Here is an 18007-nt window from a genome sequence, read left to right as displayed (position 1 = left end):
ATATATATATATATATATATATATATATATATTAGCTCAAAGAGCCAGCTGTCCATGGATGAAGGCTATATTTGCATCCTGAGCCATTCGAAAAGAAGGCATAATATCACAGTATTGTCTCGTTTTCAGTCACTCGACAACACTCACAGTACAGAAACGTTCATTAATGATCAACAAAATGAGAATAATTAAAAAAAATTATGTAAAGCTGGTACATTCGTATCTCAGAGAAACTAGAGAGGAACAGGAAATTAAAACAAGATAAAACTGTACTGCTGAACCTCGTCTTCTTTAATAATGGCATCACAAGGGTATCCATGTATTATAAAAAATAATAGATGGGCCTCTTCGGTGAGTTACAGGGAAACAATTCCATCTTGGGTTTCTGTGACAGTTTATAAATGACTAATATATATTCCTTAGCAACCACAGATGATGATAGTTTCTCATTGGGTCTGGATTACTTACATGAGCCACCCACTCTCATCCACATACACAGGAGAGGTTCATGTCGTGTTGGAAATTGTGAGGGGGGCTCGATTAGGGTGGGGTTTGATCATTTGGCACCAATAATCTCTCTGGTGCTAAACTTTCAAACCAGTTTAACACCAATTTTCAAAATGATTTGCTCCCCTGCATAAGCAGTTCATACTTCAATACTTCAAATAGAAAAGAGGGTGCAGATTACACTCCCTGCAAGAGCAAGAACAACAGTACACATGTGAAGCACCTTTCCCACCCAGCACTGAGCAGTTTAAAATAGTCCCCTCATTAAAACTACATACAACTGGAAGCTACGTTGTTTTCATCCAGCTAACAAGAAGCTCTTAAGACAATAGGTGTGCAGCTCAATCAGATAAGAAAGCCAGATTGTGGGCAGATATATGAGGCATTAATAAAGTAATTATTAGACTTAAAATCTGAAAATCACTTGAAGTTGTCCACCCTCCTAAATGAATGGTATTGCTGTAGACCTGTGCTAAGGTTTTATATACCAGCTAGGTGCCCAGGTTGCTCTGAACTATGGAATGCTTTTATGATGGTGATAACAATAACAATATCAAGTTGTCGAGCAAACATTGAAAACTCTTCGGGAGTGAATATTAAACAGATTAAGGACAATGCAGCGCAAACACAGAGATTCACCAGCATCATTAACTCATAGAAAGAATAAAAGAAGGAAGGGGCCCTCACACAGTGTGGTCTTGGTCTGTCCTAGCACTGCTCACTCAGACTCCAGTTAGTCCCTGCTGGGGGTGTAATCCAGCCGGGGGTATCTAGAGAAACGCTGCTCTAAACATAGGTGTCATAATCGTGGGGTATGTGGAGGCTGTCTGTCCAGCTATCTTTCTGTAAAGATACGTCATTATATGTCAGTTTTGCAGTTACAGTTATGGCCAAAAGTTTTGCATCAATTAGAATTTTAGGATTGAGACATAATTAACAAAAAAAAGAAAAAATATGAACATAATTTAGATATTTTATTTAACATCATGTGATCAAAGAAACTACTAAATCATAAAGCAAAAGTCAGCCGGAAGCCATAATAGTAGTACAGTATTTCATGTTAAATTTTGTAATGTCACATTTTTTACATTTTTCAGTTTTTCCTTATGTATATGGAAAACTATAAAATGGTATGATGTAATTCAATATGTTAATGTAACATTATTCAGCAGGTTTCATTCGACTTTGTGAAGCACAATGTGTTAATTCTATATAGAGGGTGATGCAATATCTTTGGCTATAGCTGTATTTATATATTGAGAGAACTGCTTGTCCAATTGTGATTATTCTTGCTAAGGATCTTCTTTAGCACCAATTCTTAATATGTTGGTGTATGAAGGAACTATGTACGTCTTTCTGTCTCTCTGATGGCAGGGCTTATTTACAACTCGGTTGGAAATCCTTCCAAATAATGCGTTTGATGTTAATATGTTTTTATTTATTTATTTCATTATTTAAAAATTATATTTATAACAGTGCTGATAAAAGATGCAGGACAATGACACTGGCTGACCTGTACCTGCCAGTCTGTGGAGGCTGTTTTGTGATCTGACTAGGGGCTAAGACCACTGACCAATCCTTTAAATAGTATCTGTGCTGGATTCAAGAACACAGAACACAGATGATCTTTTTTCACAGTTGTTTATGAAAAAAACTACTATTTCATATTTTTATTTATGTATGTTTTCAGTATTTTAGCAAGTCAAATATTTTTGTTTTTCATTGTTTTACTCTTTAATTCACAGTGATTATGAAGAACAGTAGAATAATATAGACACTCACTGTTTGCTTTTATTTTACCACCATACAATGTAGGCCTAGTGATATAGCCACAAGTACTAAATGACCACAGTATTATTTGTCAGGTGAACAGATATTCATGCAAGTATTCATTCAGATTTCCTATTTCGATATGTGCCTTAGAGATAATGAATCATCTTTCTCATGTACAACAAATTAAAATGGTTTACGATAAAATGTATATAAATAAGCATTTTGTGTACCAATAGCCAAATTCTATAAATGCAAATTTCAGGAACTTCATGCGTTTAAACTTTTATGACTGTTGAGCTTTAAACTCAGCTTTCTTGAAAGATGTTTTTTTTTTTAATTCTTCTCATGAAATTGTCCTTTATAAGTCTAGAACAGTTGTATCAAACTGTGTTTCATTTATCAAAACAGAGTTACACTGTGAGCTGAGGGCAATTTTAAACAGTATCAGATTCCGACCGTCTCGGAGCCTCCACCCTCCTCCACCTTCTCTGAGAAGTTTAGAGCCGGCCCTTCCCATTCTACACTCTTGTGTGTCTCCCTCTCTCGGCTCTGCACACATAGGGAGAACTGGAACCTACAAACTTTTTACCATTACAGTCTCTTTCTTCACTTCTCTGTGTTTTCTTCTTTACTTGCGTGTAATCCTGCATGATCGCCACTAAGAAAACATGACGCTCAAAGCAATTGTTCTAACTTTTTTACAACTCTGTTTAATATGGACTGGATCGCAATCTCAGACGCCAACCAAGGCTTTGTACTATAAAGGTAAGAATATTATTATTATTATTATTATTATTATTATTATTATTATTATTATTATTATTATTATTATTATTATTGTATAATTTACTACACTAAATAAATACGTTTGCAGATGGGTACCGGTATGTTTTTTAATGCATAACCAGACTCATGTCTAATGTGTCATTAACTGATATATGTAGGATTTCAAGTGGGAATTTCATAAGCATTAATGGTTAATTAGTGTATGACATCGGTTATTTGTTTTTTTTATTACATTTTTTTTAAAACAATAATAGCAGTCTTTGTGACACAAATCTATAGATCGTAACTTCAGTTGACAGCCTACAGTAGGTTCTAAAATAAATATTTATGAGAATGGACACAGAGCTGAGCCTAGGCTACCAGGGATGAATGCATCAGATATGAAAGCGGCAGTCTGTCATCCAAACATATAATGAGGAGCCTGCGATAAGTACAGCTATAGTATTTCAAAGTGCATTGGCCATTGCAATACAATAAAGCTATGGACAACAGGACGTGGAAGCATAAAAACAATGTATATTTGTTCATGTCCCCACACAGAAAAACACAGAAAATATAAATAAATGCAATGGGTTTATAATTATTATTCAGTATATACATGCAATGTGTCTATAATTGTTATTATTCAGTATATAATAACAATTCATAAATGCAAGGGGTTTGTAATTGTTATGATATAATTTACCTGGCAAGCTCCAGAATGAATACATTACAGCAATACTGTATCTGATCTAGGTTACTACTGTAAGATTTATTTACAATTTATTAATGGACTAGGCTCCACACGAGTTATGTCCAAGAAACCTGTTTTATTATACTTTACTAATTTAAACTAATTCAAATGTTATATTAGAAAGTGTTGTTCCCTCATCCCAGAGAAGCAGCAAACCTTATCAATTGTGTGATCCAGGTGAGACGTAATTGTAAGTGACTCTGCAGCTGATGCATAGTTCACACACCCTAGTTTCTGTAAGTCGTCTTGGATAAAGGCATCTTCTAAATAAACAAATAATAATAATAATAATAATAATAATAATAATAATAATAATTTAGAACACACCTTACAAACACAGACCTGTGCCTCCACTCGTGAAGGACTGTATCCCTTCCATTTTACAGTATAGCTGAGAAGTCAATAGTGTGTGTGGGTGGGTGGGTGGGGGGGGGGTCGTAGAATCTCCAGAGGAACTTAAACAGCTCAGCAACACTCTGCCTCCAGTGGATGTAAGAAACACCACGTCTGTTTCAATATTTCTGATGTGGGTTTTTCTAGAGATGTGTTTCTTACCCCCACTTAAGGTAGTGTTGAATAGGATCAGGTTAATCTACCAGATGTATTTGGATTTAGACGTGATTCTGGGAGTTGTGTCATGGCAACAGGGGTGCTAGAAACTTCAGACTTTATATAGTCACCAAGCCACAAGAGTACATGAGTGAAGATAACTCTGATATGTCTACCCCTTACCAATAAAAGGTCTGTATTATTATTATTATTATTATTTGTATTTATACAGTTGGGTTATTACTGGAGCAATCTAGGTAAAGTACCTTGCTCAAGGGTACAACAGCAGTGTCCCCCACTGGGGATTGAACCCACAACCCTCCGGTCAAGAGTCCAGAGCCCTAACCACTACTCCACACTGCTGCCCTGTATTAATGAATACCCGGGTTGAATTGGTGTGTCTTTCCCAGACTGCCCTGTGGATCTGTTTTTCATCCTGGACACCTCGGAGAGTGTGGCTCTGCGGGTGAAACCTTTTGGCTCCTATGTGGACGAGGTGAAGGACTTCACTGTCTCGTTCATCGAGCAGCTCAAAGCCAGGTGGGTACTGTGCTGTCAGCAAGGGACTGGGTCATTTTACACTGATACTTCTGTGAACAAACAAGAGGTGTGCAGTGTTGAGAATGTGCATCTCCACCATCAGAGCTTCACACAACATCCACACGAACAAAATAATTCAATAAACCTCAGCTGTTATGCACTTCCATTGACTAAATAGGTCTTAAATGTTCAGGTATACTGAACATCAATTTGTATTTTGAAACATGATGTATGGTACTACACTTGGTTAAAGAAATCCCTGTTTGCAAACCAATACAGCGTGTTGCAATTGCTTGGCCATTTCACACCCTCAGTGGATTATTTCCTGTTCATTAACCAACCAGCTGCTTCCCTTGTTTAGTGACATGCTTTCAGAGTAACAAACACCGCTGAGGTGAAATGACACAGGAAGTGCAAGTGTAACTGATACCCTCAGAGTAAGGCATAGAAACTGAGAACTTTCTTTAACCTACAGTAGTACCCGATATCATGTTTTAACATGAAAATAAGATTTACATCATGCAAGGTACTGCTGAGAAAGAGAGTCCTTCATTTTGAACATCCCTCAGTCTTCAGTTTCACAGACTGATGTGCTGTCTGCTGTGCCAGAAGAGCTGGACTCCACTTGCAGAACAGACAGAAGCGATTGTACTTGAACTTTCCGAAAGTTCATCACACACTCTTCCACTCTAACATCGCCAGTCCTAAGTGTTCTCTGTACCCCGCTTGCTGGGAATGTTTGTTACCAATCTGAAAAGCCACCATGAGAAGCCATTCATTACTGCAACATATATGTATGTATAAGACTGTATGTGCGCAGAATTTCATTGAATATGGAAGAGACTGAAGAAGAATTTTACATGAGATACATTGACCTACACTGTGCACTTACTACTATGTAAAACTAACATCTAGGTTTTTTACAATGGTTAAATGTTTAGGCAAAAATGTTAAGCGTTTAAATTCTAAACTTTTAACAGCCCAAATCAGGGGTTGATTTGTGCCAGATCGTACTTTTTATGCCTGACAGGCGAGAATTAAACAGTTTTCAGATGCAAAAAATAACTCTATGTACATAACATGTACAATACAAAAAACGCTTTCCTGTTCCATGAATTGAATGACAAATGTGTACAGTACCGATATATTTTAGGATGCAATGTCTTTGAGTAAGAACATTTCAGGATTTTTTTACACCCCAAATGGCGAAATGCCAAAAATCTACAACTCAAACAGTGTCATCGCTCCTGTGCATCAGATTAGTCTGCTCTGGTATTGTTCAAACCTGAAGTTTATGTTAAAACATGGCTAAGGTCAGCATGCAGTTACTAACAATAATAAGGTACGAAACCAAAAAGCAGGTGAGAACTGTATATGGGCATATATGGGACCTAATGTAAATCAATGTCAGTACATTAGGTCTAGAAACAAAAATGATATTCCCTCTTCCTTAATAATAAGATCTGGTACCTTTATGTTTACAAATTAACCCCTGGCCCTAATTATTATTATTCAATTCAGTCAGCACCTATTGGAAATTAACTAGCTACTGACTGGAAACATTGTGACCATTCACATTGTGAATGGTGCCTACCTGGGGTTTAAATACCTAACACTGTGCATGGTGTCCACCTGGGGTTTAAATACCTAACACTGTGCATGGTGTCCACCTGGGGTTTAAATACCTAACACTGTGCATGGTGTCCACCTGGGGTTTAAATATCTAACACTGTGCATGGTGTCCACCTGGGGTTTAAATACCTAACACTGTGCATGGTGTCCACCTGGGGTTTAAATACCTAAGACTGTGCATGGTGTCCACCTGGGGTTTAAATACCTAACACTGTGCATGGTGTCCACCTGGGGTATAATGAGTCTTTCCTCTTTGTTTTGCAGCTATTACCGCTGCGATCGCAGTCTGAAGTGGAATGCAGGCGCTTTGCACTACAGTGATGAAGTCAAGATGATCAAAGAGCTAAGCTCACTGCCGGACCAGAAAGTAGACCTGAACAAGAGAGTGAGAGATGTGCAGTACATTGGCAAGGGCACCTACACCGACTGCGCCATCAAGAGGGGCACAGAGGAACTGCTGGTCGGGTAGGATGCTCCAGGAAGCCTAATACACAGGTTAAAGTGAATATTTATAGGTGTGGATGTTTAACAAAGCCGAGATGACCTTTGTTTTGTTTAATATTCCCATTACTTTGAATCATTTATTTAGGCTAGTATATGCAATTTTAGCATGAAAATAATCGCCACCGCTTAAAATGGACGCACACAATAACCTGACATTCAAAATGTCCCCCAATCATCAGTACAGTAAACAAAACAAACACGCGTGTATGCGGTTAAAAATCTTTATTAAGACACGCATTACATGAATTAAAAAGATGTATTAAAACCTATCCATGTAATAAAAAGTGCAGAAAATGTATGCAAGTGCAGAAATGTACAGAACAGGTAGGCCATATTAGTGCAAATTGTTTCCAGTAAAGAACTCTGTGATTCCCATCTGGACAATCTTTTTTTGCAAATATGACGGCAAATTTTGTCAGCATTTTCTAAAAAATCCCAATTCGGCTCTATATCCAGATGCTGCTCCATAGCACGCCACAGTGTTTCAAGCTCAGCACGCACACTTACGTCATCGGTGTCTGTTTCAGGCAGAGCGTCATGGTTGCCAAGGTGACACAGCTGAGAATTCTTCTTCTGGCATCCCCTGTGAGGTTGTCAGAGTTTCAGTTTTGGTTGTATTTTCATCAGCACTCTCCTCCTCAACTACAGAAAACCCAGCTTTTTTGAAGCAGCATTGCATTGTTTGCTGACTGTGTTCCAAGCAAGCTTTAGCAAGCGCACAGCATCTAACAGAGACATCTTATTTCCACTGAATTTTCTTGCTGATGCTCATCGCTTTTCTTTTTCCAGCCGTGTTTGCTGTTGCAGTCAGTGCTGTTTTTTTAAACTGTAAACCTGACACTGCTTGCAGGGATTAAATAGCCAAGGTACAGTATAGGAGTAATCGCTCAGTAACGTTGTGCAAACAGCTGATTGATCGATCTGTCAAGCTTTTCTACAGTAAAGTGCTGCCTTTTTTATTGAAATCTATCAAGGCAAGGTAACAAGGTGAAAACAGCTGATTGTGGATTAGTAAGAGCAATTACTACAGTATAAGCAGCGCGTTTGTTATTTAAATCTATGCAAATGGAACATAACGAGATCCAAACAGCTGAGTTTGCCCGAAATATATGGCATGCTTAACACAGTATAAACGATGCCTTTGTTATTGAAATCAATGGCAAACGCTATTTGTCCGATATAAATGGCAGTCTGCAATAACCCTGGACAGTGTCCTGTGGTGGATACTGTAGTAAACAAAATATCCCCATCAAGCAATGTTTGTTACTCTGATGTGATGTTTTCCTGAGCTCAAGCAGAGCCCCAGTGGTCACCTGCAAATTGACCTCCTACTGATCAGGTGGGTGAGCACAAAACTCAGGTACCATAGAGATTATTGACAGACAGCTAAACATCCCTCCAGTCAGGTAAAGGCCCTCTGCAGTGCCTGTGTCTAAAATAGCCATTATTCAAATACTAAATCTGTATAATATATTAATGTGTTTTACTTTTAATTGTTTGGGATGTGCATATAATGGTAGTTAATTTGACTGTGAGGCCAGCAGAGCTGCTTGAATAAATGTTTTTCAACCTGCCTGTGTAGTAATTATAAAATCATGTAATTTTGTACTGTACTTAAGTCTCTAGCCTACAACACATGTGACAAATTAGGTATTTTTGTTTGGTATATAGAAAAGTACATTTCAGAATACAAAAATATAGGAACTACAGTATATTTAATTATTTGTATTTCCAAAAGTCTACCTTAATACCAGAATGACTATCCCCTGAGAACAAATTAACAGAATATTATGAATATGTGAAGGAACTTTCCGTGAAGCTCAAATCTGAATCTTGCTGCGAGTCTTTCAATAGAAGGAATGGTGTGTGTTAGTGTTTGAGGTGCCATCCATTTTCTAAATTAATATGTAGGCCTATACATGTACAGACCAGTCATATAACAAAAGTTTAACATTTAAATGGTATTTCATTAATGTTTTATTGCAGAGCCATGACTCAAATGTTATGATGTATTATTAAAACAAACCATATACTGTATATGAAGCTGTTTTGCAAAAAGGGTTACAGGGAGTGAGCGTGTTCTAGTCAGAAAAATTGAGAGTACCTACAAAAAATAATATATATGCAGTCACAGACAAAAGTATTTGGGCAGTTAACAAAAAAGGAGAAATAACACAAAGAAAGTGAGTTCTTTAATTTCCAATTGTTCTATTGGAAAATATCAAATTAAATTAGAGATTCAGACTAATAATGAAACAACAAATTATTACATAACATGCATAAAATGAAAAATAACATGCAAAAATTAATTTTATACTTTGACAGAAGTATTTGGGCAATCAATATATTTCGCGTGAAACCCATTCATTGCTAATTATTTACAAAGATCATGATTGAAAACCAACACCTGATGATAATTATTTTATTTTTTTATTTGTTTATTTAGCAGACGCCTTTACCCAAGGTGACTTACAGAGACTAGGGTGTGTGAACTATGCATCAGCTGCAGAGTCACTTACAATTACGTCTCACCCAAAAGACGGAGCACAAGGAGGTTAAGTGACTTGCTCAGGGTCACACAATGAGTCAGTGGCTGAGGTGGGATTTGAACCGGGGACCTTCTGGTTACAAGCCCTTTTCTTTAACCACTGGACCACACAGAATAAATAAATACATAATTATGCTTGCTACTATTCGATTTTTTTTTGTTGCCAAATTGACGATTAATATCGATGTTTATTTTTGAAAGAATTTATCGTTTTTTCCGATCTTTATTTCTCAATTCAAGCAGAGCATGGGTGAAATCGACCTTTATGCTTAAAAAAAAAACAGACTTTTTATGCCATTGAGAAACGTCTCATTTAGAGAAACCCCTTTATCATATTCAACATGCAACAAAACCATGGTTACCAACATTCTAATTGAAATAACGTTGGATCACAGCGAAGCTATACCTAGATATATATCCTACACAAATTAAAAAAAATGTCTCAAATAAACCGTAGAAAATGCAGCATATAAAGTGTATTACACAGACTTTTATAGCGTACATTTACAAGTAAAAACAATATGCACAGACAGAACAAAACATTAGATAGTTGAACAGAACTAACTTGCACTGCCTCGGAGACTTCTGCCGCCAATCAGGGTATTGTGCACAATACTCATTAAGTATTTTCCTCTTGCGCCCCATTTTCAAATCAAACTAGTAACTGTCACCGTATATACCTATAATAGCAAACGCTTACCTTAACCCGCTAATTTCAAAGTAGCCACTTTGAATGACAGGCTATAGCTGGCAAATGAAAGTGCACAGTCAGTCTGATGATTGACAGTTATTTAAACAAATGAGAGCATTCTAGCGCTGCTTCAGCCAACGAGATCTATTAGGACAGGATGAAATGACTGATGGTGAAACTACACTAGCCTATTAAGGAACCACTGATGTGACTGACAGAGACCCCCAGCCATTCAGAGCAGAACAGAGATGGGACAGACAGCAAGTATAAAAACTACACAGATGAGATGATTTCTTAAATTATTATTTTTGGTAAAAAAAAAAAATAATTTGGCGAGTGGTTTTACCGACATTTATCCTATATAAATTTATTTCAGTCGAATATTTTTGGGGAATTCGACGTTTAACGAGCTTTACCGATTACAATCGAAAAGTAGCAAGCCTAATCATAATCATCAAGTGCTGAAAAATAAATTGGAAATTTGTGATTAAAAAAGCAACAAAAATTGTTAAAACTAAAGAGTACAGCAACAATCTAAAAATGGCAATGATACAGCTAAATGAAAAAGGAGAAACTACCAGAAAAATAGCAGAAAGACCCGGTTTACCGAAAAGCACTGTGTGGGCTATTATTGACAAACACAGGAGAACAGGAACTATTACAACTAGCTCCAGGTGTTGAAGATCAAGAAAGATTTCTGCAAAATCTGGAAGAAGAATTGTTCGAGCAGCCCACTTGAGTGGTGCATCCGGTAAAGGCGCTCCGCGTGGAGTGCAGAATGTGCCCTATAGCCTTGGGTCGCCGGTTCGAGTCCAGGCTATTCCACTGCCGACCGTGGACGGGAGCTTGCAGAGGGCACAATTGGCCGAGCGCTGCCCGGGGGGGCGGGGCTTAGGTTGGCCAGGGTGTCCTCGGCTCACCGCGCACCGGCGACCCCTGTAGACTGGCCGGGCGCCTGCGGGCTTGCCTGTAAGCTGCCCAGAGCTGCGTTGTCCTTCGACCCTGTAGCTCTGGGTTGGCTGCAAGGTGGGCCTGCAGAGTGAAAAAAGCAGTTGGCTAATGGCACACACTTTGGAGGACAGTGTGTGTTCGTCTTCGTCACTCCCGAGTCAGCGCAGGGGTGGTAGCAGTAAGCTGAGCTTAAAATTCAGTTGGATATGTCAAATTGGGAAAATGGGGGGTAAAATGAATTGGTGACTACTAAATTTAATAAATAAATAAATAAACAATAAAAAAGAAATTTACAAGCAAAAAATTAAACAATACCTTAACAAGATGAGTGTCCATGGGCGAAAACCTAGATGCAAACCTTTGTTAAAAACAATACACAAAAGAAAACGATTGGAGTTTTCCATTGAATACTTGAAGAAGCCTGATGATTTCTTCAACCAAATTTTATGGTCAGACAAATCCAAAACTGAACTTTTTTCACCAAGAAAACAACAATATGTTTGGAGGAAGAGAGGAGAAGAATTTAAAGAAAAGTTCATCATGCCCAGTGTTAAACATGGTGGAGGTTGTTTGATGGTATGGGCTTGTTTTTCTTCCTCAGGCACTGGTGACCTTTGTATTGTAGAATATCAAGACATTTTGCAGTCTCATTTGTTACCCAGTACTAGAAGGCTTATTGGATGGGAGTTTGTATTCCAGCAGGATGATGACCCTAAGCATTCTGCAAAGTCTACAGAGGAATTTCTGAAAAAAAGATTACAGTTATGGATTGATTTGAAGGCTGCTGTTGCAAAACGGAAACCAAAGTCAGTTTTAGAACTCAAAGCTGTATGTGTTAAAGAATGGGCAAAAATATCTCTGGAAAGATGCCAGGAACTGGTTCAAAAATACAAAAAAAGACTGTAAGCTATAAAGGATGCAAAGGGTGGGCACACAAAATACTAATATAAAGGTGTCCAAATAATTTTGTCAAAGTATGAAATTAGTTTTTGCATGTTATTTGTCATTTTATGCATGTTATGTAATAATTTGTTGTTTTATTATAAAGCTGAATCTGTAATTTATACCTTTCAACAGAAAAATGTGAAATTATAGAACTCACTTTCTTTGTGGGTTTTCTCATTTTTTTTATCTGCCCAAATATTTTTGTCTGCGACTATATATATATATATATATATATATATATATATATATATATATATATATATATATATATATATATAGGAGCCTGAATAAATTATCAAAGTAATAGGAATGTTAAACAAAACAAAAGGTAAGCTCTGTTTTGTTAAATTTTGACATCTATAAACATCCACTTTAAAGAATAACCACCATGGTTCTGGAGGTAGCCTAATACACAGGTTGAAGTATAACTAACATGGTTAGGAGAGCAGGGTCTGGATACACTGTGCTGCTTAAGACAAAGCTGCTCTTGCTGGAGAAGAGAGTGAAAGTTGATAAATGTTTTCGGTTTTAGTCTCCAGCTGATTTATTGTGTTGGATTGTGTTATAAAATATATTGCTGTGATACATACAAAACAGAATTCTGCAAATATAAAACCATATGTAAACACTGCAGGGGGTTCTGTAATCATTTAAAGGGGAGCAGAAATTATTTTATCTCTCGCTGTAAAACTATTGAAAATATCCTTCCACTGTTCTGACTGTTAATTGAATTAAGAATTCTCCTTTTGATACTCGACAGCACATTTTTTTAGGAAGCCAGCACAAGTTCTACAAAACAGCATGGCTCAGTACAGCACAGCACAGCTCTGCAAAGTACAGCACAGTACAGACCAGTAAAGCACAGAACAGTTCAGCACAATATGGTACAGCTCAGCTCAGCTCAGCACAGTAAAGCACAACACAGGCCAGTAAAGCTCAGCTCTGCACAGTGAAGCACAGCCAGGACAGTAATATGCCAGTCTGCCTCCTGTTGCAGTGGTTCCCATCGCCGGGAGAACAAGTACATGATCGTGGTGACTGACGGGTACCCTCTGGAGGGTTATAAAGAGCCCTGTGGAGGCCTGGAAGATGCTGCCAATGAAGCCAAACACCATGGCATCAAGGTCTTCGCCGTCGCCATCTCTCCCAGTCACTTGGTATGTACTGCAGCTATCAGGGAATCAATGCAATATTTGATACCAGCAGAGGTATCAAAACCTGCTTCAGAATGATCTTTCAGACTCAGTAACACCCTATGCCCTTATTAATACCTTTCTACTGAGCCCTGCCTCCTATAGAGTAGTTTAATTTTGATATTTAAATTGGATGCATTCACTTTCCCCCTTTGATGGTGATGGTGTTTTATTTTTTATTTAGTTGAAGCACATTTTTCCTGCCCTAATACTTTAGTTGACTTCCTTCCTTTGTAATAATAGGACCCAACCTGAACGTTCATACAAAATAAACCTGTAACTGTGGAAGTGAACTATAATGCTGTGCTGTCAAAAATGGGTTGATGAGTGAGTGATGATGTATAGGGACTATCATCTCATAACATTGTTTTATACATCTAGGAAACCAGGCTGAATGTAATTGCAACTGACAACAGCTACAGGCAGAATTTCACTGCGACTGGGAATATCCAGCAACAGAAAGATGAGACCATCCGCAACATTATCGACGTCATCGTGAGTTTTCTCTTCTCTCTGAAATTCTTATATCCTTATACCTCCGCTCTTTCAGTTTACTTTTCATTTCTTTTTGAGTTCTTTCTAAACTTGTTGGATGAATAAAGCTGTCGACAGGGATGCAGGGGTTTGACTGGCGCTATAGAGCAATCTCAAACAGATTTGAAGCATTCCATGCAGTAGGAATCTCGTTTCCCAATTTTCCATTATTCTCATTTGTGTTTGAAAGTACCTCTAGCAGGTGCATTTGTTTACTTCATACGAAAACGCTCTTCTCAGTTTCAACCGTTCATATTAATAGGCGTGGTTTTATAAAAAGCAACACTTTGGAAATCTGGACAGTTTAAAACGCCAAGATCAAACCATTGTGAGCTGCAACACCTCCTGATGTGTCAAAGCTAATGTTTACAAGCTTGGCCTATCTAAACCTTAAAATATTAGCACCTTATTCCTGGTAAATGGGTTAGATAAACAGTAAGTATTAGATGTATTTTTAATTTAAGACTTGCTTTTCCCATAAACACTATATGATTCCATAAAATCTGGGATTAATCCATCACTGTGGCAATGTGCCCCGTCCCTGCGTGTATTTTTGTGTTTTATGTTGTATGTTGCATGTGTTAATGCTGGTGTATTGTTGATGGTACATGGGATATAATGTGGGTAATGAGTATTTAAAATGTATAATTGTATTTAGGCACGGGGATTGCACTTCACGTGCATTTTAAGTATTTAATATGTGAGCACAGGGTTTTCACAGATTAGTTCACGTGCTGGGATTCAAGTGAATAATTAATTGGTAATTGAATCCCAGCACAATTGTATATATAGATGCACGTTTTACTCACTCGGGGTTGTGTGTTCGGTGAGTGGAGAACAGGAGTGAGGAAGGAGAAAAAGGAAAGTGAAAGTGGAGAACGGGTGTGGCGAGAAAGAAAAGTAAACTAAAATAAACTAAAATAATAATTGTATTTGTACTCACCGTGTTTGTTTGTCTGTTCATCCAGTTTGTTTAGTGTTAATCTGTTTTGTTTGTCTATTTATTTTGGCCTCAAGTGCCATGTCCTGTTTTCTGTTTAAACCTTTTATTTTGTTTAATAAACATACTGAGTGCATCCATTGCAGCTCAGTTTCACTCATTACTACTGCCTGTGTGTGTGATTCTTTCTGGCCTGACGTCATCCCTGCAGCTAGTCTGTCACAATCACTCACCGGCTTTATTCAATTAAAAGAAACCAGGAACATTAAAACCCCTAATTTAAGAACTGTTTGTCTATTTTCAGTTTTTATGTAACTCAAACAAGTTGATTTAGTATGAGATTCTAGGACATGATGACCAACTTATTCATGAGTTCTGGCATGTGGTTTACCTGATGCCAGAAGGCAGCTCATTTTGGAAGAACTGGAACATATCTGAGTTTGAAAGGCTGACAAAATTAAACTTTTGCTGATTACATATGCTAACTTTCTGTTTTTCCTTTTATTTTAGGTCAAAGAATCAGAGCAAGTGGTATGGTTATTTTTTTGTCATTGCTTGAATTTATATTTTATTATTTGAAGCTATTTTCCATTGAGTTATTACAAAGGATTCTTTTTTTTCCTTTGCAGTGCTGTTCCTTTGACTGCCAGGTAGGAATCCTCAATATAACTCTTCTTCTGTAGTTGTTGTGGTGGGACTGTGGGGATGGAAAGCTGCCTTTACTAGCCAGTGTCTGTCAGGACAAGAAGAAGCTGCAGACAGACAGAAACAGCAGCCTTTTATCAGGCGACCATCTGGGTTATTTAGCTCTATTAACCCTTTGAAGAATAAACACCTTTATTGGGTATATCTTTTTTTTTTGCATATATTTATACACTACCGCAGACTGGGACCTAGGAGTCCTGTGAGGTTACATCGTGATTTTTGAGTCATTTTTGTCATTAAATGTCTTACTTTTCTTTTAGTATTTCTGAATCAAGCCAGATTGTTTAATAGGTTATAATGTAGGATTTATTAGCGTGTTGGTTTCGTAGGTCACTCTGGAGCCAGCCCAGCTCAATACAGTTACTCTGAGATTCCATACGGAAAAAAATATGCAATAAATATATTTCAAAACATATACTGAAATATTAAAAGATCGTCGCAAAAAGAAAATGTGTATGTTACAGAAACAGTGTGGGCACACCACGGCATGCAAAGTAGTCTTTGTTTTTTAGAATGTATTGCAATATATTTTGATGAAATCCAAAATATAGTTTAGAATTCTGCCATCTATAAAATATATATTGTATTCTTGTAGGAATGTCCTGCAATATATTTTGAATGTTTTCTGAAATATATGAGAATATATTAAAAAATATATTGCACTATACAGCATGTATTTAGGAAAGAGATGGCAATGTATTACCATGTATTTTAAATATATTTGTATTGCTTTGACATATACTGCAATATATTATTTTTCTGTATGGGATGAGATAAAGACCACCCCACAGATCATTGAATCACTCTCACATGTGCCTGCCATAGACATATATAAACAAGTATAGATCAGCCAAAAGTAAGCGCCAGTCCCATCCAGTAAAAAGATAAGAGGATTCACGTTTATTTTTTTGTATTTCTGGCAATATGGCACTGGCTGTTACTTCTATAAAGGCACAGAGCAGCTCAAAGCGCTTTAACATATACAAACAAGATAAGGGGAGTGTAAGTGTAACTTGAAGCACACGATCTTTAATTTACAGTGAGTCTAAGCGTTTAATTTTTAAAGGTCTGTGTGATATAGTGCCGTCCTACTCTAAACAGTGAGGCAAGGCTGGTTCCATTTACCCCCACAAGTAACTCTACTCTCAAGAGCCTGATTTTCTCACCAGTATTTTCCCTGCAGCTTGCATTGGTGTTCTCTGCAGGCATTACAGAGGGCTCTGTTTTATAAATCTGCTTTAATCAGCTTGTTGAGGACAAGCTAAGACGATTAGCAGTGCTAACAACCCTACCTGAAATTATTTAGCAAACTATCTCTGCCAGACTAGCGGCTTGCCCTCAACCAAGATGACGTTGAAGTCAGAATTCTTCCCACAGTACCCTCAGGTGTCCCAGGGTCCTAAAGTCCTGAAGTTACTGTATGGCCAGTATACTCTGTCACGGTCTGGTCATTTATGCAAAACTGTTTAGAAATAAAAGAAACTTAAAACATTCAATGACATACATTTTGACCAGAAAAAGATTTTTGGAGACATTGAAAAGGACTTCTAGTAGAAATGTTTGTCTTTGAATTTAGTGTATCATAGTGGAGCACTCACTGGATATCATTATATTTTCAGCCACCAAGAGGTCCAGCAGGAGAAGCTGGAACATCAGGATTTGGGGTGAGTACCAAGACCTCCAAAAATTAACATGACATCCTCCCAAACATCTGGTTATGCCTAAGTGACAACTGAAGAGAATTGCATGAATTCAGTTTCCCTCAAGAAAGTAAAATAAACTGCCATCTTGTATTGTGATACTGCTGCACTAGGGATTCCATGAGCACAGAAACATGTTGGTAGTGGTTTGGTGACTGACTCAGATACACTAATGCTATGAACTTTCTTCCCTGAATAGGGTGAATCAGGAAGACCAGGCTTGCCTGGGGGAAAGGGTGAAGCAGGAGACCCCGTAAGTGCTCGTCCGCAAACCTATATATCCCCTTCAGTCACTGTGTGCATAATTGTACCATGTTAAGTTTCCTATCTCTGTATCTATTTTATAATGTACGTTTTCAAAGTTTTGGCAGGGCAACTTCTCAAACTCCATAGAGTTCACACAAACTGTTTTAAAATTAAAAAAAAAACTGAAAATCATGACCGAAGGGTATATATTGGACAATATGTGTATGAAACAATATATAGTACTATGAGGCAAATGCAGTCTTCTAATCTATTGCATTTGCGCTATATCTAGAATTACAGTAAGCTGTTTGTAGCTTACCAGTTTGCATTCTGTCCACCAAATCTAAAAAGCAGAGATCTGTTAAATGCAGTAGTGAAATAACACCATTTTGAAAATCAAATGTGAAAAGAAATGCAATCAACATGCAGCTTGCTGTACCATGATGTCATGGTCGTGGAAAATAAAATACACAAATTCAAGCTGACAGTGAGATACCTTCAATTCTACTATATAGCACAACACATTTTCT

The 18007-nt window shown here is 37.5% G+C and overlaps 1 protein-coding gene across 1 annotated transcript in view; it reads left to right on the top strand.

Moving 5' to 3' along the window:
- The first annotated feature begins 2755 nt into the window (after nt 1–2755).
- The window catches only part of LOC117427122 (collagen alpha-1(VI) chain-like), a 58146-nt gene continuing 42894 nt past the window's right edge, over nt 2756–18007 (top strand). Inside the window, exons 1-9 of the mRNA XM_034045516.3 lie at nt 2756–3045; nt 4759–4888; nt 6785–6985; nt 13157–13316; nt 13734–13847; nt 15337–15357; nt 15456–15476; nt 17151–17195; nt 17431–17484. Of these exons, the coding sequence (XP_033901407.3) occupies nt 2949–3045; nt 4759–4888; nt 6785–6985; nt 13157–13316; nt 13734–13847; nt 15337–15357; nt 15456–15476; nt 17151–17195; nt 17431–17484 (843 nt within the window). The 5' untranslated portion in view covers nt 2756–2948. The remainder of the gene's footprint in view (nt 3046–4758; nt 4889–6784; nt 6986–13156; nt 13317–13733; nt 13848–15336; nt 15358–15455; nt 15477–17150; nt 17196–17430; nt 17485–18007) is intronic.

This window comes from Acipenser ruthenus, chromosome 11 (genome assembly GCF_902713425.1).
Source record: "Acipenser ruthenus chromosome 11, fAciRut3.2 maternal haplotype, whole genome shotgun sequence".
NCBI lineage: Eukaryota > Metazoa > Chordata > Actinopteri > Acipenseriformes > Acipenseridae > Acipenser > Acipenser ruthenus.
The sequence above is the reverse complement of the archived record's forward strand: the minus strand, read 5'-3'. Positions and strand labels throughout refer to the sequence as shown.